Genomic DNA, 24,759 nt, shown 5'->3' with positions numbered 1-24,759 from the left:
TCGAACATCTGTCCTCAGTTCCTGTTTTTCAGATGTTTTGAAACCTTTTCACAATGTTTAATGGAACTTCAAAGTTTATTTTTTTGTATCTATTATTTTCTCTTTATTGTTTATTAATGTGTGTTTTTTGCAGTCATTTTGTGTCTCTTTGTAGTTTATTGTGCCGCTCTCTTTGTAGTTTCTTTTGTCTCTTTATAATTGATTTTGTGTCTCTGTAGTAATTTTTTTCAAACACAATGTTTATGATACTTCTGTAACTCCTATGTACGTTGTCCGATCGGCCTGAGACACCTACGTGACACGTCGACGTGTGGACAACAGCCTGCGGAGCGTCGAAGACCCGCTCAACGCTGCTTGCAGCTTTAATTTTTATTATTATTTCATTTGAATAATTTAAGAAATTAGTCTTGAAATTAATAAAAAGTAATCCCACCCTACTCTCAAGATTTAGAAGACTTCACTTACAGGATTTCAGTCAAATAATCAGATGATCAATACTATACTGTTTTATTATTGAATATATATGTGGCTTCTAAGAGTTAATTGTCTGCTTTTTAATATCATACATTTTCTAATATGGTTTAACCGGGGCTCTTCCACAGAGTGAGAGCTTTGGCCTCTACGCTCTGTACAGCAAGAACAAACCACTGTCAGACGCCCTGATCCTGCACCGCCGCCATGACATCTTCAAGGTCAGTTTCTGCCCTATTTTTCTCTTATATGAATGTCTCACCCAATAAAATGACCAATTGTACGAAGAATCCAACAGCAGGTTCAATAAATTCTTAATGAATTGAAGTAGATTGAGCCTTGTTTAACAACATCCAAACTTCATCAAAAGCTCCTGCAGACTAATTTAAAGGTCTCCTATTATACTATTTTTAGGCATATATTATAGGTCTCAGATATATAAAAAACATGTCTATGAAGTGTTTTGCTCAAAATACCAAACAGATCACCCATTCTAGCAATGCCTCATACCCCTCTATTTCAGCCCTATTAGAGAAATGCTGATTCTGGGTCCGTAGCTTACAGCGTTAGCTCTGAGTCTTAGCGATGCTTGCTGTGTAAACGCAGACCATATAACTTCCAAAACATGTCGCGCATTGTTTCTGATACAGCCACATTTCTAATAGGGCCGTGGGTGTAAAGCCAGCCCACATTTCCGATATTACATCATGACCGCAGCAATTCTGGATCAGCTCAGTTGTACCCCCGTTTTTTCAGAGATGTGGGTAAGGAGGAAAAGAGAGATGGGGTTTTTTTTGTGAGTCTCCTGACACACCGGGGACAAATATTTATGTATAAAAGACATCAAAAAGTGCATTTTGCATAATAGGGGACCTTTAAGTCTAATTTATTATATTTCATGTTTGCTTCCCCCAAACCCAGGCATGTTTGCATTCATTTAAGGCATTTTTCTGTAGTCCTGTGCTTAAACCCAATTGTTTTAACTGTAATAGGTAATACATTTCATCACATGCCATGCTTAACAGATGTACACTCACACTTTGTTTCCCCCCGCAGAAGAAGCAGCAGGAGCTGGGGGACATGATGGACCTGTCCTCCTACCTGCTGAGGCCCATCCAGAGGATCAGCAAGTACAGCCTCCTGCTGCAGGACATGCTGGCTCTGTCTGGCTCACACAGGCCCAAAGACATGATCCAGGACTCACTGCTCGCTTCCACCATGTGCCCACAGAGTGTGAGCGGCCCGGGTTCATATGTGCCTGATCAGATGAGCAGGGAGAGGGAGCGAGAGAGGGCTGAGATCCAGGCTGCTGCAGATCTGGTCCGCTTTCAAATGCGTCATGGCAACGATTTGCTCACCATGGACGCCATCCAGGACTGTGATGTAAGATAATACAATGAAATATAACAAATACTTGATACACAGCAGTTCAATACAAATGTTTTATTTTCTGCTCTGCTGTACATTTCTCTGCGCTATCAGGTGAATTTAAAGGAGCAGGGCCAGCTGATTCGCCAGGATGAGTTCAATGTTTTCTTCCGGAAGAAGAAATGTGTCCGCCGCATCTTTCTATTTGAAGATCTCATCCTCTTCAGCAAAACTAAGAAGACAGTTATTGGCAACGATGTTTATGTCTACAAGCAGTCATTCAAGGTCAGCACACATCCTGTTTTATCAAAATGCTTGATATTCAACCTCATTTTGATATGCACTATATTCTACTTCCTTGGTTTTTTGTTAGTTTTGATGCTTCCTAGTGAAGCAGAATTATCCAACCACACTTGATTATTTTTACCAGTGTATTTTCTGTGTTTTCTCTCCCAGTCTAGCGACATTGGGATGACTCACAACTCCAGTGTGAGCGGTTTGGGTCAAATATGGGACAATGGGTCAAATATCAAAGTATTCTCAATCACATGTTGCTTCTCTAATGAATCAGAGTCAGAAACAGGTTGATTGCCAAGTCGGTTAACACATACGAGGAATTTCTCTTGAAAAACAATTGAAACTATTATCCGTTAAGATATAGAAAAGTATTAACATGAAATCTGGATATACTAAAAAACATGCAGAATACTATTGCAAAGTACTTATACAATACGATAAAATAAAAAAGAATATGTGCAGTGTTGTTATGGAAAGTGGACGAGATGTAGCTTGTGTACAAATTGTGCAGGACTGGCAATACTTAAATGAAATAAATAAAAACATGAAATAGTTTGCAAAGTGTGCATTAATGTCATGCATCCAGTATAGAGTGGCTGAAGGCACTTCAGGAGGTTTTGAAAGGGTCCAAATATGTGTCAAGAATTCAGCATAAATACTACAATATGCTACTGAGAAGACAAACAACGTATAACAGATATAGTATTATTAACCAAGACATCATGTTATAGGCTTGTTTTTTGAACATTTTATTATATTGAAGTATAAAAAAGTAATATTTGATATCTTGCATTGCAGGGGGATGACATTATAATTGGAAAATCAACAGAAGTCTAACCCTGGATTCCCTGCAAAAGGTAAAAATGTACATTTCTTAAATTAACATGCATTTAAAGTGAAAGTATAGGAAAATAACAGATCCAAGTTTTACTATTCTTAATTTCCACTTTGAAAAGTTAAATATAGTTACTAGTATTTACATTTAAGGGAATTTATTCATATTAATTGCTAGAATTATTAATATTTTAAAAGTCTAATTCAATCATCTAGCCATCTTAGATAACCTTGCTTAGCATCAAATGTATTGTTATTATTATTGTTTTGTTGTTGTTTTCATCAATATTCTCTGTAGTAATATGAAATTGTGCCTTGAATATTGTTGCAGATTGTCGGTGTTCTGAAGCTGCTCCGTCCTGTTGGAGAGCCTCCAGCTGCCCTGCAGAGTGAACACACACATGTCATGCTCCACAGTCACGCGGCTGCCAGCTTTGTCTGGTCACAAGGTTTTTAGTTTTCAGTGATTTATTGAACCAACTGAGGTTTGGTTTGTTAATATCACATGGCAGTCATTTAAATGTGGTTGTCTCATGTGTCTTATATCACATATAGTCTAAAATTACCACACACGAAAAGATGATGTAGTTGAAATATTGGTCATAAGGTGCACACACACACACAAACACACACACCATTTTGTGGGATCTTCTGTGCTATACAGCCTACAATTATTAACAGCAGGGATCATAGAGTGTTGTCTTTATTATCTTCTAGAAATGGCACAATGCTGGTTCACAAACAGAGAACCAGCATCACCACACATGAGGGAGACCCTTTCAGGTGTATTGCCAGAGCACTGCTTGAGAATTCTCCTGACAGCTGGACTACATTGTTTTGGTTACAGGATCATGAGGGGAACTTAATGGAGTCCAACTGCTGAGCTATCCACTGGCAATAGGCCCAGCACTCGCTGAAGATACAAAACGTAGTTGATTACCATAAATGGAGAAGGATTCAATATGCAGAACCTAAATGGATGTTATATGTAGAAATAATATATATATAGGGATATTTGTTTCCTCCTACAGTTAAAGGTTTCCTGTTCATGTATGTACTACTGCTGTGTTTTAAACAAATGTTTGTATCAGGTTTGTATCTGTCTGGCTCTGAGATTCTTACAGTAGTCCTGTATTCAAATAATTATTTGAAGGGACAGACCACTAGCTCATGTGCTTTCACATCAGGATTTGAACTACTTTGAAATAATTTAGCATACACACTCAGACACACACATTTTTACTACAAGCTTTAACGTACATGCTGAGGTACCACTTACTGTCTTTAAGGGTCCACTTGTGCTTACATACTGATCCATTTCCCAGCTACATCCTCAAGTAAATGACCATTACAGAAAGTTATTCTCATATGATTTTTGTTTCTTAATGAGTTATTAATGAAGGTCTGTGATTTTTATTGTACAGTATACAAGTGACAGGATCATAATGTTGTCCTCTGGTTATTTTAATTTCAAAGCCACTATCTTTTTAAAACATGACAGATCCATGTTTTTTCATTTCTTACTTGCTTTACTAGCTTTCTTTCATTTATTTTTTTCATTGTTTCAATATTCAAATGTGGGGTCAGTACGGTTGTTGTTTTCTTTCTTTCTTCTTGTGTTTTTATTTTAAGATAAAGTATCACATTGTGTGGTTTCTCGCTTCTGGACTCTGACCAGACAGATTGCCGTAACATGAGGATGTCATCCGACAGCTTCACTTCCTTATTCCACGAACACATAATTCCTTAAAGACTGTAGACACCTGTTGCAATCTGTTTCATTTCCCTAGGCGTAGATTTTATTTTGGTGCTAAAGCAGTTGAAATGTCTTTCAGCTCTTTCTTTTGTGTGTCAGGGAGATTTCTCTCGCATTTTGCTGACACATTTGATTAAATATAGGCTCTCAGTCTAATAAACAATGTTTTACCTTTTTAAATGTGCATTTAATCAGGAAACAACACATCGAGGCTTTGGTTTCATTATCTATAGCATCCTTCAGTAACTGAACATTTTAAAAGTGAAAGACTCACCATGTGATCTGAGAAAAATGTGTGCCTTGCATAAGAAAAAAACGACTACAATCAGTTGCATTCAAGTTTTAACTGTATGATGTGTAAATTCCTGTGTTACATTATATAATGTCATTCATCAGTTGTTGGAACATTGTGTTAATGTTGAATCATTATACCAATTCACAGTATGTTGCAGCTCCAAAGAATGACATCAATAATTTATGAAAAAATGTTATTGTTGTTATTATTATTGTTTATATTTATTTTACAGAAATAAAATTACTATGGTCTATCTGGTTTAGTGTTTTATATTTTTTATAATGCATAATTATGTATTATGTATGTGGCTGGAATTATTTTGAGTGTGCATTACTCATTATTTGATTTTATTCTGTTACAGTTTTTAAGCTTCTGTTCCCAAAGAAGAATCATTCACAATTGCCTTAAGGCCTTGGTCGAATAAATAAAAGAGAGCAAATATTTGTTTAACCTCTTAAGCACGGCGGTCCCCCCATTGGACCCCTCCCACCTTTTTGTTTTCGAGATAATGTCTCAGGGCTTCTTAACATTTATGAAACTATTAATGTGTAGCACCAGATTAACGGGAAGAATCTCAGCTAACTGAAGATATGAACCATTTTTACCAAAACAAAACACAAGTCTCATAAGAAGGGTCTAAATGACCCCTGAGCGAAAAAATTCTAACGCACTGCGGCACACAATTCAAGATAAAGATACCCTTATTACTTATCGTAGCCGCACATACAATATAGCCTATTAAAGCTGAGACTCCACTGATTATTTAGTTATAGTATCATCACTGAGCGATCTGAACTTGCGACAGGGGAAGCAAACACAGACATCACAACACGTACCTTTACGGAGGTTTTACGGCAGATCGTCTCACCGTAGCTGTCAATTAGGTCAAAAGACGTGTTCAATGGCATTAAAACGAAAAAAAAAATGTCTACAACTGTTGATCCATAGGTTGATAATGTACCTGTACCTTTTTAAAAATTATTTATAATCCATAATTCCATTTTTTATGTAAAAATCGGAGCGGAAAAGTTAGCTGCTAATGGTAGCCACCAGAGTGTATGCAGCTTCCGGTTTTGGTAACGCGTCACTCTCACTCCTTATTTGTTAACGTGTTGGTGTGTATATAACTTTCCCTCGATTCCATTGGCTCTAGCGGTTATAAAGAGATTTCATTCATCAAAATCGACCAAGGGGGGCCAGAGATAGGTCAAATCCACCCAAATGACCCCAGAAGTGGGGTTTTTTGGCTAAATCTCTCTAAAAAGGTCAAATTTCACTTGTTTTGCATCAATCTTGATACAGGGTACTTATTATATGTTGTACTTTGGATTCCTAAAGCTTTTAGTCTACTAACCCATCATCCAAGGGTAGTTTTCACTATAAGTAAAAATTATCTTTGGACGGACACTATAATTTACAGTTTTTTACTATGTAAAATCTGAATTTTCTTTAAAATAAAAAACATCTATATTGATTCTGACTTTTCTACATCCAACTCACAGGTTTATCATTACTTTGAGAATAAAGATTATTAATTTAACCCTTTTAGAAGGGAAGATATGGTCATTTGTTCTGGGAATGTCATTTTCGAGCCTGAGACCTGAAAAACAGGCTCAGGGCTTAAAGGCCCCTACACACCAGGCCGATATCGGCCGTCTTGCGTTGTTGGGCGAAAACGGGTTCCTTGTCGCCCAAAGTGAATTTGGTGTGTCCCGAACCCTCGGCCGTGACACGCCTTATTTGGCCTTTCACGATCGACAACCGGCCGGGTGTCTGACACAAGCTATCGGGCCAAGAAACCACTCTGATCAGCTGTTCAGCTAGCAAATGAGAAGCGAAACGGAAGTGAGGGACGTAAACAAACGATTTAAGGAACAGGACAGAAGCTAAACACCAGCAGGTGATCCTTAAAGACATCAAACATAGCCCTTAAATGTCCTCTCTTACCTCCCACACATAGCAGGGACATCTCTGATATCGGCGGGAGCGTCCCCGGCTGTCCTCTGCTGAGAGCTCCGTGATTTGTTTGGTCAAGTCCGGTTTTTCATCTCATCGTAAATTTAGCAAGAAGTGGCCATTATTACATTGCTGACTCAATAAACTACACACCCGCCAGAACACTGCGATCATCAGATGCAGTTCTATTAACTGTGATTTGATAGTATGTCTGCACTTTATGTGCTCATTTCATCATTCATGTATTTTTATATTCTAAAACATGTTTTCGATGGACGAGAGTGAAAATGGAACGGCACCCGCTATTTGTTTGTTTATGTCAGTCTGTTCTTCTTCTCTGTCTTCCGGTTGTTGCCTATTTTGAATGACGAATACACACTACCGCCGCCTGCTGGTAAGGAGAGTTATTGCCACTCACGCATGCGCAGTTCGTACGTGCTCGGCTGTAGTAAAGCGGTGTATTTCAGTGCGACACACGGCCAATACGCAGGAGAACTCGTCGATGGATCTGTCGGTGTTGGATGTCGGCGAGTTCTCTGGTGACTGCCTGGTGTGTCAGGGCCTTACGACGCTGCAGAGAACGGTGAACTGGAGGTGTGTTTTTGTGTTTTTCTTCTACTGTTGTACAGTCAGACTGAAACTAACAACACGAGTAAAAGCAGATGAGTGGTTCACACTGAACCATCTGTTTTGAATGAATGGCCTCATGCTTACCACCACTCTGACCTTCTGCTTTGAGTAACGTATTGTTGTATCACAGTCTGGTCACGCAGATGACCACAATATTGACGTGTTGCAATCAGAGAAAATTGAAAATGTTCTCTGATTTTTACACCACATTGAAGTTGAATTGACATTGAACTCAATGAAAAATTACCCTTACCCTGACTCTAAAGATGCTGGCCTATGGATTAGATGGTTCGAGACTCATAAAGTCCTATTTTTCAGCCCACCTTTTTGCAGCCTTATAACCAATCCAGGTGTAGGTATGGGTCTTTTTAGATCTTGAATCATTATATATCAAGTGTAAATATAATAACAAAAGTTAATAGTTTAACTTTTTACAGTTTCTAAACAGTAATCATCTCACAAAGCTTTATGTAAGTTATATTTATTCTGACTGAAGCAAGCTGATTTAGTGCACGGCTGTCACATTGACTGCCACTGTCATTTTCTCCATCTTATTGATAACTTCTACCACTCTCTCCGTGTCTCTCATGTCACTCTCCAGTGCTGTCAGATCCTTGTGGTCAATGGGGTGGACCTGGGCACCAGGGACCAGGACGGCTTCACAGGAGCAGACCTGGCTGAGTACAACGGCCACTCCCAGTGTGCCAAATATCTGCGCACTGTGGAGAACATGGTAAGAGACACAGCTGTGCACCATGACTAACTCGAACCTCCCTAAACCTAGAGGGAATTATCAGTGGGGATCAAACTCCAATCTTACAAAAATATAGCATAAGTCCGAAAAAATGAGGTTTAAATTGTGTAAATGCTGTTAAAATGATCTTCATTAAACTACCAAAGAAGGAAAGAAATCTCCAACCTACTCTATACTAAATAAGATTACCCCAGAGCTGAATGCGGTGACAGGCAGTCATAAGTGACATTCATGGGCAATTGGACCATAGATAGACCCAGAATAAAGTACAATATTTGTTTTAGACAGAACATTTGCACAGCACATAATGTGAAATGTTGCCTTGTTTGTTTAAATAGCAGCAAAATTGCCCAACTTCCACTTTATCCGCATCTGCATGAAATGATGAGTTATCATTCCTGCTTTAATACTTGTTCCATGACCAAACTGTAGTCCAAATGTTATCAGTCAAACTTATCCTTTAAATATGCTAATTGAAATACATAATTGGAATTCTTCCTTTGTTGATCCCGCAGTGCCCAAATGCAACCATGGAAAAAAAACAAGCTGGCACTGAGCCAACATGTCCCTCGACTGGCATCAGTTGTTGCCAATTATCGGGGCTATTAACTCTTGGTATACAGTGTACTCCACGGCTTCAACCACACAATATCCCCAAGTGGCCAGAGGAATAATAAGCCCTCCACACTGAACTCTCTCTGGTGTGTGGGAAACATATTCCCCCCCCCCCCCCCCCCTCTGGGACTCTTTCCATTAGGGACATTCAGCGAACTGAGTCCCGTGCTGTGGGAAAAGCAGAGGGCTCCAGAGCCTTTTTGATCAGCTGTGAGATGTTTCATTAGTGTGCAGTAATTAAACTCATAATGCTGTTCTCCTCGTGTAAGTCATCAGGGAATAAGAGGTAGTAGGATTTATGAACTGATGAATGAACGGATAGATAATAGATTTATTTATTATACTTATTTATCTTTCATGTGTAATGACACTGTATCCTTTTACATTAAATAGAATGAACCATACATGTTAAATAAAACTGATATGATGATGGCTGTTTTCATGAACTGCATCTTTTGACAGAGTGTGGAGCACCGTGTTTTGTCCCGGGACCCCTCAATGGACCTCGAGTACAAGCAGCCGGACTCGGGTCTCTCGTCCCCAAACACCACCATGCCCCCCGCCAGCCAGGCGGCACACTTTGACATCAATTCACCATCCAGCTCTCTGTCCAACTACGACTCAGCCAACTCCAGCCAGTTCAGCACTGGGGAGAAAAGGAGCAGCTTGACCACGACACGCGGGCCGCCAGCTCAGCTGAACACAGTCGCACACACAGGTCTGTGAGAACGAGTTATAAAAACATGAAGCTTTTAAACTTCAGACTACAATTTATTTTTAGTTAGGAGAACCAACAAGGGGACAATGAGTTTAGGCTTCTAAATGTTTAAATAATCATAATATTTCCACCATTCTGCTTCTTAAATGAAATACCAAAAACGCTAGATGAAAAATCCAATATTTGTACCCTCAAACTATTTTGATGATCTATTAATGGCTAAATACATTTCTATTTGTAAACAAGCTTTGCTGTCTTCAGTCATTTAGCTATACATTCTCAAATGCCATTTCTTGTACGTGCAACATATAGTATCTGAGCAATAGTGGAACGCCCTAGATATTTACTGAAGTAGAGCCAGCATGCAGCAGTTTGCACAGGTGTATAATATACTGGTGCTGCACCCTAGTGGTCTGCATGCAGATAGTTTGTTTGGATGAGAGGTGGACCATCATTAGAGTAACTCATGTTTCATATGTTTGAATGGTGCATTGGGAAAAGCAAACTGAGCAAATGTTTAAAGGGTTATGCAACACTTTGCTGTATTAAGTGGACCGTGTCTTCACAGGTGCATCAGAGTCAGCCATTTCAGACATGCAGGCGTATATGGACATGCTAAACCCAGACATAAGATCTGAAGTGACCAAGAAGAACGAGATACCTTCTGATGCCGCCTCCAAGCCCCCACCACCACCAACCTATCCACCCCCGCCTCCCCCACAGACCCCCCCGTCGCCTCCTCCACCCCCCAGCTTTCAAGCACCAACGCCCCCTAAGGAGCCGACATCAGCGGAGTTCCTGAAGGTGAAAAGCAACCTGCGACACGTGGACAGCAACACCAGCAAGACGGAGGTGAAGACAGAGTTTGTGCATGAGTTCAAAGGTTCTATGTGTTTTTTTGCAGCATATTATATACAGTGGGTGAGGTAATTGTTGCTCAAACATGCATAAATATTCCCAAGTTTGGGAAAACAAATTAAGAAGTATTTGCTGACTATTAAATGATGAGCAATATGGAACAATCCAAAAGAAGCAGAAGGATGGTGGTGTTTGGCCATTAGCTGCCATTTTCCCTTGTGTCTAATCAGTTGGGCTACTGCTCCATTCGGGCTATAGCTTTTGTGTAACAATGTTCCTTGTCTTGGTGCGTACAATGATGTTATTGTGTTAGAATGGTTAACGAGGCTAACAAAGATGCTCATTACCGTGGCAGGCCTGACACACACAATGGTTGTTGTGATGGGTCTGATCTTAATTCCAGTAATTAATCTGGCTACAGATCACTCAAAATTGTGATGCAGAGCTGACAATTAAATTGGCATCAACATTACTTTCAGTACTGCTGGTGGTTTAGTTCTGCTGTGAAGTACGTTATCATTTGTTGTTTAATCTTATTGATTTGGACAAAGAACACTACAATTTGGGGAAAAATAACCAATCCAAGAGATGACTTTCCCCTCATGAAAAACGTATTTCCTAGTTGTTACCAAGACTTCCAGTATGATAACAGCACATTTTCCAAATTATTATTGTGCCTAAATCAACCTAATTAAAGGTTTTCTGTAGGTAATTTTGGAGAAACCAGCTCGAATTTGAAAATACACAGCCGGAAAAAATCTGCCACTTCCTTACAGAGCCCCTCCTCCAACACACACGAACGCGCACATGACCAATGAGGGCACAAGATAAGTTTGTGCACAGATGGAAGGCTGACAGGCAGGTAGGCCATCCAGTTATTTTAGCCGGGCCGGCTAAAATGATTGGTCGTACTTTTTACAGTACTACGGCTTCCACAGATGAAATTTTTGTTATGGATTTTTTGTCAAAGCACTTAAGATATTCATTGCTATCGGGATGTTAAGAGCATTCCATGGAATATAACAAAAAGTGTATCTCGAGCCGGTTTCTCAAACTTACCTACCCCACCTTTAAGTCTAAAAACAGAACTACCGATGTAACAAGTAGACAGATGGGGGTGTCCAGATCAGGTTTCACATGCTACAAATAGGGGCCGTCCCCCTGCAGGGTCATTATGCATTAAGCACAGGCTGAGCTGAAGTGTAAGTCTACACACACAGAGGTTAAAGGACAATAACTTCTCTGCAGACATGAGTCAAGGTAAGACAGAGAAAAACTACTTTCACTTTATCGATAAGAGGTTCAAATGTTACTAGTGGAGTTTATGATCTGAAAGGGCAGTTTATCTTTATTTAACTTCACACAGTCAGACTTCCTTGGAGTGTCAAAGTCAAGTGTGAAATGTGATGAGCAGGAATGGACAACATTAGATATGACAGATCTCGAGGGTATCTGGGTTGAAGAATGTCTCTAATGATTTTTCAAAAAGTGTCTATTTAAGATACTTCTCAAAAGGCACTTTTATAGTTTTTGATAGTTTCCTTTGATCCTTCTTTCTTAACTTTCAATACTATCTGTACCATTTTTATTTAATTACTTTTATGTTTTACCTATTATTTTATTTTGTGTTTTATGGATAGTGCTATTGATCTTACATTTGTTTTAAAGATAAACGCTTTGTAGATAGAGGTTCACATTATTATTATTATTAAGTCTGATGTTCTTTTGACGTGTGTTTCATTTCTAATAGAGTTGACTAATTGAAATGTGTTTTACCGTCTCTACACACAGTTGTGGATATTGAGCGCTATGATCTTGACATTAAGAGAAACAGCAGCAGCCATCACACCGAGCAGTGTGGAAAGGAGCGTTTGATTGTAAGAAGGGGGCAGCCCTTCAATATCACCTTACACCTCAAGCCAGGCAGCAAAGAGTTCAAGCCGGGTGAAGAAAGCTTCACACTCATCGTTGAGACTGGTAAGCATCTTAATTACCAGTGATTACATTTAGCTCTACATGCTGATCTAAAGTACTGTATATCTGTTTTGAGGGATTTTGTATGCATGCATGAGAATTTATGTTTTTCACCTCTGGATTTAGTATCATTACATCTGTGTCCCTCCAGGTCCATTACCCAGAAAAGAGTCAGACACTAAGGCTACTTTTGATCTAAGCGACTCCACAGCAGACGATGAGTGGAGCGCTTCTGCCTCTTATGATCCCTCCGGAAACTCAGTGTCTGTCTCTATCAGCTCCTCGCCCAACGCCCCTATAGGGCTCTACTCTCTGACTCTGGACCAGGATGGGCAGAAGACCAGTTTAGGACAGTTCACCCTGCTTTTTAATCCTTGGTGCACCAGTGAGTACATATTTTCCCACATATGTATGATCCCAAACTGCAGCTGTAAAGCAGGAAATGTTGTAAGATTTGAAATGTTTGATTTGATGCAACTGGTCTAAATGTGTTGGTCTGTCTGTACTGACGAACAGGAGATGCTGTTTACATGCGCAGTGAGACGAAGAGGCAAGAGTATGTTTTAGCTCAATATGGGCTCATCTACAGGGGAGCAGCTACACGAATCAAGGGGAAACCCTGGAACTTCGGACAGGTACATGAAATGTCAAATGTTTCCCCTTCAATAAATGAGGTTAAAATGTTAACATCGGTTCAGGAGCATGGCCACGCCTAAAACTCGGCCTCAAACCACGGCCACCCCTATTTATATCCGGCAAAAGCTTCTGGCAACCGCTTGTCTCATCTTTCAAAGACTGACAGGCAGACTGTGATTCACGCTGCGCGTCGTCACGGTTCAAACGCAAGCAAACGCTACCACGAGAAATTCTACTCACCATGGATCCCGAACTGCTGATCAACTCGCCGGAGTCAGATGAAGATCTCTTCGACATCGGCTACCCGCCATCCTCGGGTCAGCAGACGGATCTAAGCCAAGCATCCGAACGGAGCCGCGTGCGCTCGGCAATCAGTGTCCCACACACCAGGCGCCACCGCTCCCACTCAAGCTCCCCCAACGAGATACCTCCAACTCCAGACAGGTCCCAGGCTTCGTCTACTCCGCCAGCGAGGGCAAACAGCCGGGGCCGCAACAGGCACAGCCAGCTCCAATCTCCCCACCACCGGCAGCCTGCCTCACTCGCAGCCCCCGGCCACTCGCAGCGGCGCACTCGACACGCCTCTCCGACGGAGCCGCGCTCCGAAACGGAGCCCGAACTACGGAGGTGGACAGTCATTCAACTTCAACGTTTCCTGAAGGAAAACGGCATCCACTTTCACCGAAATGACAACAAGGCTAGACTGTTCAACCTCTACAAAGTAGTGATGTGTCGGTCGCGAACGAGCCGATTCTTTTGAACGGCTCTTTGGTACGAACGAGGGGAACCGAGTCGTACTTGGTGAGAGCCGTTCTTGTTATCGTTCAATCGTTGGTCCGCACTCACTGCCTGCCAAAATCCACTCTCCTTTTAAAAAGCTTGATTTTGTTCCCCAAACGTATTCTGTGAAGACCCGCCCCTACTCTGTTTGGTAGGTTTCAGCACGAGGAGTGAGATGGGGTGGGTCTTAACGGAATACGCGAGAGAGAAGTCATACCAAGTGGTACAGGACAGGTAGACAACGTGTTTTTCGGATGGAAAATGAGCCAAACGCGAAAACGCAGCAGCATTTGGATTCACTTCAACCAAAACCCAGTCAGTGATAAAGCGCACCATTTGTAAAGGCAAAATATCCTTTAAAGCAGGATCAACAAATAATCTCCATCGCCACTTAAAAACACAGTATCTAATATTAAGAGTTGCATGAATTTCATTCAAGGCAAGGCAACTTTATTTACTTAACACATACAGAGGGTAAATTCAAAGTACATTCACTGACATGATGACATGGATATGGCGCCACCTTGTGTCATGTTTACAATGCCGATTATTGACATTAGGTCTGGCAATACAGTCAATCATTATCCTGGTGATTATTTTGCAGATAAACCTAGTAACCTTAAAAAAACGGCTCTTTTGAACGGCTCTTTTGAACGGCTCTTTGAAAGGAACGGAGCCATAAGATCCGGCTCCCTTCAAAGAGCCATAATTCCCATCACTACTACAAAGCCTACAGCAGCACAACGGCAAGAACAACAACACACACAGCTCTTCCCGCTCCAGAGTCAACCACGTGCGCGCACCACGGGTCGTGACGTCACAGGCATCCGCCCTCCCCACGGACACAGCCCGACCCACCAGCACCCCCTGGCGGGGGCCAGGCTGTATTGCCCTCTGTGCCTGCTCTCTCTACCCATTCACACCAACGGTGTTTCGGGGCCGGTTCGGTGCTGGTGCTTGAAAAGCACCGGGTTTTCCTGTTCACACCGCAGCGGAGCAGCCTCTAAGCTCCGGAATCCGGTTCGTTTCGAGCACCAAAAAGTTGTCCGTGTAGAAGCAAGAACCGCTAACGTCGGAGGGGGGCGAGATTAACCTGAGCTAACAGTTAAGGCGAGTACGGCAAATAAAAGTTGTAACCAGCAGTAGTGCTGAGCAAAGTGACTAGAACGCAACCACACACTTGTAAAAAAAAAACACGCTTTATAAAGTCAGGCAACACTAACCAGGCTTCGTGTGATTCTGTTTATTTGTACCTTACTTTGACCATCCGTTCGCTGTTATTGATCATTGTGGAGAGCAGGCAGACGTTTTGTTTGTTATTATAGCACCTATCGGATGGAATCAATACAGGTTGTCATGTCCGACTATCACAAGTAGAATCATAATGAAAAATACGCCGGTAAAAAGTGCCTGTATAAAACGGCTTAGCAAGTAGTCAGTTTAGCTTCGGTTGCTATGCTAACATCACCCATGTTATACCAGAGAAACTTTCATAACAGCGTTGTGATGCCAAACAGCGTCAATTCAGACTGACACACATTCACTTAAGGGGAACTGGGGATATGTATCAGCTGCTTGTGTGACAGTAGACAGTGAATACTTTAGAGCCGTGTGAGCTAACCCGGAGCTAACGGGAGAATAAACTCCCGTTGAAGAGCAGTCAGCACTGCAGCGGTCGGTAAATGCCGCTGAAACACATTAATAAACAATGAACCACGGCACTCTGGAGAAAAGTATAAGGTTGGAGAAGTCGTTATTTAATTTAATCTGGCTTCGTATGATTAAAAGCAACACGATCATCGACCCGACACAGTCCCCGGCCCGTTGTTGTTGTGAGGTGAGCTCCGTTGGGGAGAAACTCAGCGACGTAAACTGTGACGTCATGACGCAGCAGCGGCAGCACCAGTCGGGCTCTGAGCGGTGTGAAAAGAGCCGGCGCTAAACCGAAGAACCGGTTCTGAACCAGAAGAGCTCTAGCACGGAGCTAGAAGGGGAAAAGCCTTGGTGTGAAAGGGGTGAGTGTCTGACATGTCGCAGCTCATGTCAACCTTTCTCTCATCCCTGCGCTCACAGGCTTCACAAAATCCCCTTGCACATACATCCCTTCATCCCCCTCCCCCTCCCCCCATCCCTACCCCCATCCCTTCCCCAACACCCAAATGTTTTTTCCTCCCTGTGCAACCAGCTACACTCTAGCCACAGCAGCACCACCCATCCAGCCAGCCTCCTCAGTCTATCGCCCTGCCCTCTGTGTCACAAAATTCCCGTGCACATACATCCCTTCATCCCCCCATCCCTTCCCCAACACCCAATGTTTTCCTCCCTGTGCAACCAGCTACACCCTAGCCACAGCTCTCTCTGACCCTCGCAGTGAGCAGACGCTCCGGTCTCTCTCTCTCTGACCCTCGCAGTGAGCAGACGCTCCGGTCTCTCTCTCTCTGACCCTCGCAGCGAGCAGACGCTCCGGTCTCTCTCTCTCCAACCCTCACAGCGAGCAGACGCTCCGGTCTCTCTCTCTCTCCGACCCTCGCAGCGAGCAGACGCTCCGGTCTCTCTCTCTCTCCGACCCTCGCAGCGAGCAGACGCTCCGGTCTCTCTCTCTCCGACCCTCGCAGCGAGCAGACGCTCCGGTCTCTCTCTCTCCGACCCTCGCAGCGAGCGACGCTCCGGTCCCTCTCTCTCCGACCCTCGCAGCGAGCAGACCCAACCTAACATTTATGGCATCAACGTATTTTCCCTTAGAGCGTAACGGAGGCCCGGTTCTGGGCAAACCGCGCGTGCATCATTCTAACCCCTCAACGTAATGTTTAGTTGGATTTAGAAGTGAAGATGTAGTCACTCGTTCCGGGCACGTTATCTTCAAGCCACACGTTTCTGGTCCAGAAACACTTTCAGAACATCCCGCACATTTTGGGGGCACTCTCAGAATTAGAGACATTTCTCCCGCATTGGCGCAGCGTCCACAGCAGCTAGACCAGGCATCTCTCTCGTCATCCCAAGCGTACCACGCTTACATCCGCAACAATCTAAATGACGTCTGACATCCACACGCTTAAGTCAGCTGCTTTTAATCCGACTCTTTTGGGGGACCGTAATCAGCCCACGCAGATCATGCCGGAGACGGAACCCCCACTCTGAGTCTCCCACTGCACGGACCATAGCTCGTCCTCCCAGATCATCTCTTCACCCCCCTCATACCCTTCACATGTTACTTCAATACACATACAAACATCACACTGTTGTGGCGTGGTTCTTGCTAGTGAAATGAGGTTAAAATGTTAACATAGGTTCAGGAGCATGGCCACGCCTAAAACTCCGCCTCAAACCACGGCCACCCCTATTTATATCCGGCAAAAGCTTCCGGCAACCGCTTGTCTCATCTTTCAACCCACCCTCCCTCACCCTTCTACCCATACAGTTCCCCTTCCGACTCACACCGAGCGATACATCCATCCCTCCCTCCCCTCAACATCCCTACATCCCTTCATCCCTCATCCCTACATCCCTCATCCCTCATCCCTACATCCCTCATCCCTCATCCCTCCATCCCTCATCCCTACATCCCTCCATCCCTACATCCCTCCATCCCTCATCCCTCCATCCCTTCATCCCAACATCCTCTGCCCATCACCATTTATATCTAAACGGTGCATATCTATATACTGCGTATACTAACATTAAACTCCAGGTATCGTCTGGGGGACCGTAATCAGCCCACGCAGATCATGCCGGAGACGGAACCCCCACTCTGAGTCTCCCACTGCACGGACCATAGCTCGTCCTCCCAGATCATCTCTTCACCCCCCTCATACCCTTCACATGTTACTTCAATACACATACAAACATCACACTGTTGTGGCGTGGTTCTTGCTAGTGAAAGTTCAGTAAACTTTACAGAGGCTTTGTAATCTCTAAATGCTTCTTTTAGAGGCTGCCAGAAATCCTTACATGCTGCTCCACTCACACCTTCTCTTCTGATTGTTTGTCCGTCTGTAGTTTGAACCAGGAATACTGGATATCTGTCTAAAGATCCTGGATGATAACCCCAAATTTATCTCTGATGCCGACAAGGACTGCTGTGCCAGGAGGAATCCCATCTATGTGACCAGGGTGCTGAGTGCTATGGTAGGATGTGTCCAGGCTTCAGTGACTCCCTGTGGGCGACATTTAACCAGCCTGTGAATAGCCTTTATTTCAGCTGTGCAGTACATAAAGATTACCATGGTGAACCACATACACCTCTGTGTGCTGCTTTATACTCAGAGTGTTATATTATCCTGCAGGGGTGGGGACAAAGAGGAAACCCCCCTGCCTCTTTGGAAAGGTTCTCGTCACCCGTGGCAACTTTTGTGATAGAAAGATGCAGGATAGAAAGGAGTTTTAATCTTCCTGTGCGGCTTTGATTTCAAGGTGATTTCAAAGAGCAGTAAAACAGATACATTATAGTCTGTTGCCGTGTTATTTTCTGCTCAAGTCAAAAAAGCTAAATTAGGAAACCAGGGCTATTTCTGCTTGTCTTGTGGTTGTCACCAAATAATAAATCAGTACCAGGTTTCAGATTAACTGTCACACTAAATTTAAGTTACCTAAGATAGTGAGGATGCACTCGTGCAAACAATAAAAACACATTTTCCTTGTAAAATTCACCTTCTTTTTGCTTTAATTAGTTCACTCTTATTGTTAGTATAGAGAATTGTGTACTCTGATATATCAGTACAAACGTGCATCCTTTAATACAGCACGGATATAAGAGATCCTTCTCTTTGTGCCTTCCCTCTGGATCTATGAAGGAAACTCATTTTCCACATATTTTTATAATGAAAAAATGTGGGATTTGCTACGTACACGTCCCAGGGAATAATGGCAGATTATCTGGTTGACCTTGTATTATTTTATTAAATGATTACTAATTAATATGTTTTTTATGGCTGAGAGCCGGGAATAGCAGTGGACGGAGTCATATTTTGTACTGATTGTCCGTTCCACTCTCGTGAACGCAATATATGAGGAACGGCTCGAGGGAATTTAATACGATTTTGCACAGATGTCCAATTAGTAGCGAGGAGTAATTGGTTAGAATTTGGTTCTCAAAGGTCCAATTTCAAGGTCATTGAGACCTCACACAAATAGAAAAATGATAAAGTGATGGTCAATCTATTTCTTTAATGTTTATGTAATCTGACATGATCAGATCTCTATCTTGGAGCCTATCTTGTCATGATGGATGTGTGGAGAAATATGATATTAATAATAAGGAGTCCTTAAGAGATCTGAGGGCATACTGCTTTAAAAAACAAAAACTTGGTGTTTCAACATATTGTGTTGCTGTCACTTGACAAAATGTAAATCTTTGGGAACATTTTCATTATCTCTTTCTATCCCTCTTTTGTCTCCCTCCTCTATCTGTACCCTCAGATCAACAGTAACAATGACAGAGGTGTGCTGGTGGGAGAGTGGCAGGATTTTACAGGTGGGGTTCATCCAGGAAAGTGGATCGGCAGCGGGGACATCTTGCACCAGTGGACAGAAAGTGGCCCCGTCCGCTTCGGACAATGCTGGGTCTTTGCTGCTCTTGCGTGCACAGGTTGGTGCACATTATGACGCGCATGGGAGTCATTGTTTGACTGTCGGTGGATTTGGTCATATATTGAGTGACACATTCTGGTACATCCTAGTCAGGACTCACATTTCATGTTGACATCATTGGTTTCAACATGAAATGCATCAACTTCCACTGCTATGCTGACGACACCCAGGTCTATATCAAAACACAACCCAACCCCACCAATACTATCTCCACCCTAAACACCTGCCTGGAAGACATCCGCTCCTGGATGACTGACATTTTTATCGCTATCTCTGACTTTACATTTTTAACTGAATTCTTTTTTCTTTTTTTTTACTTTTTATCTCTTACATTTTATCAGTGTCTTATGTTGTGAAGTGCTTCGGGATTTGTCTTGGCAGATGAGTAGCGCTATATAAATTCATTATTATTATCAGGTAACACAGAAACATTACCCCGACTTCTGTTGCATTTGTTTCTTAGACACACCATCTATTTCTTCTTAATAACGTCCTCCAGTACACTTCCGCTGCCATGCAATCCCTAAAGTTAGAATCTAGTCTCTTGGCTTTGAAGCTGTCTACCTCCTGAGACATGTTTATGTGATGTTTTAATTGTGAGTCTTTGATGACGTTTGCTATGTCTAGAATGTGCTTTAGTCAGCTGCTCTGATGAAGTGTGACTCTTCTCCATCCTCCAGTGTCCCGGGCCTTGGGCATCCCATGCCGAGTGGTTACTAACTTTGGATCGGCTCACGACTCTGACGCCAACCTGATGATAGAAAACCTGTATGATGAAGATGGTGAAAGAATGTCAAATGGTGATTCGATATGGTAAGGGTTATTACCTTAAATACATGCATAACCACAACTGTCATTTATTTTTCCATGATCACATGTACTTGTGATTTTTCCACATTCAAGTAACAGAATCCTTTATCTTACCAGGAACTTCCATGTGTGGGTGGACAGCTGGATGACTCGTCCTGATTTGGGGACAGACTTTGATGGCTGGCAAACCAGTGACCCTACCCCACAGGAGACAAGTGATGGTAAACTCTTATTTTGATGTCCAATTGTTTGACTTGTTTCCCAAAAAGTCCCATATATAAGACTAAGGACTGCCTTGGCAGACCAAATACTGAACAAAAACATACATCATGAGGAATACCTCCAACCATAACTGTATTGGAAGTGCTACAAAGATAGGTCATAGTCAATGGCATGCCTAGTCACATTTTTAACCATGGAGGTTTCAGTTGTGTTGTTGTGGCCAAACCTTCATATGACTAATCTTGAGACTTCTTGAAACAGTAAAAAATAAGTGATAGATCCCGCCTCACCAAAAATGTAATACGTTGTTTATGCTTTTGATTGAGTTTTTCTATATTTTGAGAACCAAGTTTAAATGTCGAGAATAAAGTATAAATGTTGATAAAAAGGAAAATGATTTATATTTATATTTTTTGAGAATACAGTCGACATTTTGAAGATGAACTCAACATTACAAGAAGTCACAACCAGTGTTAGAGCATATTCTGAAAGTTTGACTTCAAAGTTTGACTTGAATGACTTGCGCGGCCTGAATCCTTGCATTGTGTCTGACTCTGTCTCTGGATGTGTGATGCCATCAGGTGTTTTCTGTTGCGGACCGTCCTCTTTGAAGGCCATCAGGGAAGGAGAGCTGACAAAGAAATATGACGCTCCCTTTATTTTTGCTGAGGTAAGTTTTCGCTATTGGCTGTAATAGTTTTAATCAATGACTGTTGACAAATGTCTTTATGTTCACTGATGGTCATCTCACGCCGTGTGTTGGGTCAGGTTAATGCTGATGTTGTGGACCTGGTACGCCTGTCAAGTGGAAAGTTCGTACAGTTTAGTGGATCAACTAAATCTGTTGGACGGTACATCAGCACCAAAGCTGTGGGCTCGGATGATAGACACGACATCACACACCAGTACAAGTATCCAGAAGGTACTGCTGTGTCACATGTACACAGACACACTCGAGACTCTAAACACAGAATCACAATGTATTTTTTAAATAAATATCAAACTGTTTAAATGTAGAATACCCCAACTACCTCAATTTGAGAATGCAATCTTGTCGCATTTGAAGTGAAAAGCCTGTTTTTGACCCAGGAGCTAAAACACTGTTTCATTACCTCTGATGGTTTTCAGGCTCAAAGGAGGAGAGGCAGGTGTATGAGAAGGCTCAGCATCACAACAATCTACTGCAGCGAGGAGAAGAGCCGGGGCTCCATCTCAAGGTGTCATTTTTCAACCGCTTGTACATTATAGTACATTACATCTCACTTGTTAGACGCTTTTACCCAAAGTGACTTGCATACATTCAATACTGAGGGCAGTCCCCAAATTATTTTTATTTGGGGTGAAGTGTCTTGCCCAGGGACACAACGACATGCTGACTGTAGTGGGGATGGTCGAAGATAAATAATAATACATTTCATTTATATAGCACACTTTAAAAACAACGTCATCTCAAGGTGCTTCACAAAGAGCAACACACTAGACCACTGAGCCACAGCCTCCCATCTATACATACATACATGCATACATGCATACATGCATACATGCATACATACATACATACATACATACATACATACATACATACATACATGCATACATACATACATACATACATACATCATAGAAAATAACTATAAACATGTGCATAAATTGTACATCAAGAGATGTCACCATTTATGTATATGAACGTTTTTAAAGCAGCAGAAAATAAAGTATCGCCAGGTTCAAAAGTTGAAATATATTTAATTTAGTATCCCTTATAGAAAGATATACATCAATGGTGGGTGGTATTTATACCAAATGAATTGTGTCTATGCTGCATCAGCTTTGAAATGAATAAACAGTTTTATCAGCATATTCTTTTCCAAGGATCAAAGAATCATCATTTTCAACATCATTCACAACTAATTCCTGTTCATTAAAATATTGAGATTTATGTTATTCTTATGTCCTTATTATACAATGAATGACATTTAAAAAATCCTATAACTCTCATTTAAGATCAAACTGGCTGATAACATGATAGTGGGCTCGGACTTTGAAGTGCACGCTGTCCTCACCAACAACTGCGTGGACGCGAGGATCTGCACCTTCCTGTTCTTCGCCAAGGCTGTCGGCTACAACGGAAAACTGGGAGACGGCTGCGGATTCACTTCAGACAAAGTGGAGGTGCCCTCTGGAGAAGGTCAGGGAACACAACAAGTCACAAACCCTGGTGTAATTGCATAAAAATAGTATACCCATAAGGTATGTTGTGATTTTTACAGAAAGGCGCATGTCCCTCAGACTGGAGTATGAGCGTTACGGATCAGCGATCACCTCCGACAGGTTGATCCAGGTGTCAGCCATCACCATCGACAAGCAAATCACAAATTACCATAAGGCTGAGAAGACCATCGTGCTGGACGAGCCAGAAATACACATCAAGGTACGGGCAATGCACAGGTGAAAGACCTGTATTCCAGATTCACATTTTATAAAAACTAAATATAAATAAATAATTTTGAGTAGCTTGAGTTGCAAGATTTCAGCATACATGAACTTAAAGTACAGCAGATATTTAATAATAATACAAAAAAAATCCAATTTGTTTTTATCCTGTAAAGAAATGTTCTGTAGCTTAAAGGGTTAGGCTACACATGCATTTTGTTGTGCAGTCGTGTGTGAATGAAAACATATTATCCTTGAACCCTTGTATACATTGTTTACATAAGATAGTACAGTTTAGAAAGCCACAAATCTTTTAGAGTTAATGTTAAATCATTCTGATTCAGCTTTGAAGCCTTTACCATAAAGCATTACAATGTATAACAGGACATTAGAAAATAAGTGAAATCCCAAACTTACGCTTTTTTCAAATGTCAGGGGGGAATTGAACCTTGAAATGTGATTCTGGTAGCTTTGATTGCAGATCGCAGAATAGTTTATATTCAACTAGAAATCCCTGTCATTATTTATTGCCCCCAGGTACTTAATTACATGATTTTAATTATGTACAACCCTATACCACCTCTCACATTATGAAACCTGTATCTGAACCCCTCTCTGCAGCTGTTGGGAGAGGCCACAGTGAGGCAGAGTGTGACGGCCTCACTGACCCTCCTGAACCCTCTCCCAGAGCCCCTGCAGGACTGCAGCTTCACCGTGGAGGGGGTCGGCCTCACTGAGGGCAAACCCCTAACAGCCAGGTAAGTCGACTACATCATAACTGTTTTCAGCAGTTTAATGCTTCAAATATTGATTTGAGCTTTTCTGTTTTTTCACCTCATGGCTTTACTTGTAATTCATGTTAAGGTTTATTTAAATGTTAAAGTACTAGATGGTGTTTGCGCAAAGCTTGTACAAAAACACCCCAAAGCCATAGTGTCCTTCTCCCTAAAAACTGTTACTCAATGATTCTTGTTTCAGTGCAAAAACCTTTTGGTACAGTACAATACAAGATGATGTTCAGTGATCTGTGGGATATATTATGTTGGATAACATTTTTTGTCTGGCGATGTTCATGTTTATTGTCTGTGATTCCGGCAGGATTGAAGCTGTGGGCCCCAAACAGGAGGCCAAGGCCAGCTTTGAGTTCAGTCCCACCAGTGCGGGCCCCTGTGTGCTGCTGGTTAACTTTGATAGCGACAAACTGAAGAATATCATGAGCTCCATCAATGTTGTTGTGAAAGAATCAGCCAGTACAGAAGCCAATACAGTCTAATGCCTTTTTTTTAAGCCCCTTATATATCCACATATTGTCCTAGGATTTGTTGTTATAATTTCCAAAATCATTAATTTCATGATGAAATACAATGATCCACATCCACTAATCATTATGTACAGTGCTTCCTTAGTAAGCCTTAAAACTATAATATTTTGACATTAAGAAATTAACTTCACTTAAATAATTAATAACGTAACATATTAATTTGTATTTGGTCACATTTAAATGAAAACATTTTGTTATTGGTAAAAACAATTTCCGATAAGTTAACAAATGTTTTTTCAATATACAATGTTTTGAGGCTTGGGGTGTGTTTGTGTAATTGCAGTGTGAAAATAAATGCCATGTCACATAATGCCTTGTGGTTCATGGAGCTGATTTTACTGACATTACATCATTTTACGGTAATATGTCTATTATGATGACCAAAGTTTTGTATCAAACTTATTTTCATTTTCAAAATTGATACCTTTAACCATATTGCTATATAGAA

At 41.7% G+C, this 24,759-nt stretch overlaps 3 protein-coding genes across 3 annotated transcripts in view; all 3 read left to right on the top strand.

Annotated features, from left to right (window-relative positions):
* The window catches only part of LOC117494204 (uncharacterized protein KIAA1755-like), a 46,950-nt gene extending 42,550 nt beyond the window's left edge, over positions 1-4,400 (top strand). Inside the window, exon 26 of the transcript XR_004557057.1 lies at positions 3,578-4,400. The gene's annotated coding sequence lies outside the window, so the exon portion shown is untranslated. The remainder of the gene's footprint in view (positions 1-3,577) is intronic.
* Positions 4,401-8,185: 3,785 nt separating this feature from the next.
* Positions 8,186-10,821, top strand: LOC117494298 (espin-like). Its single transcript, XM_034145141.1, has 4 exons — positions 8,186-8,340; positions 9,439-9,694; positions 10,263-10,546; positions 10,783-10,821. Exons 1-4 carry the CDS (start codon positions 8,338-8,340, stop codon positions 10,819-10,821), a joined length of 582 nt encoding a protein of 193 aa, XP_034001032.1. The 5' UTR covers positions 8,186-8,337.
* A 780-nt stretch (positions 10,822-11,601) lies between these two features.
* LOC117494206 (protein-glutamine gamma-glutamyltransferase 2-like) lies at positions 11,602-24,623 on the top strand. Its single transcript, XM_034144987.1, has 15 exons — positions 11,602-11,812; positions 12,344-12,529; positions 12,678-12,911; positions 13,043-13,161; positions 17,939-18,067; positions 19,358-19,526; positions 20,209-20,341; positions 20,456-20,559; positions 21,142-21,230; positions 21,329-21,482; positions 21,689-21,777; positions 22,562-22,745; positions 22,828-22,988; positions 23,612-23,748; positions 24,089-24,623. Exons 1-15 carry the CDS (start codon positions 11,803-11,805, stop codon positions 24,261-24,263), a joined length of 2,073 nt encoding a protein of 690 aa, XP_034000878.1. The 5' UTR covers positions 11,602-11,802; the 3' UTR covers positions 24,264-24,623.
* The last annotated feature ends 136 nt before the right edge of the window (positions 24,624-24,759 follow it).

The sequence above is a fragment of the Trematomus bernacchii genome, unplaced genomic scaffold (assembly GCF_902827165.1).
Source record: "Trematomus bernacchii unplaced genomic scaffold, fTreBer1.1, whole genome shotgun sequence".
NCBI lineage: Eukaryota > Metazoa > Chordata > Actinopteri > Perciformes > Nototheniidae > Trematomus > Trematomus bernacchii.
The sequence above is the reverse complement of the archived record's forward strand: the minus strand, read 5'-3'. Positions and strand labels throughout refer to the sequence as shown.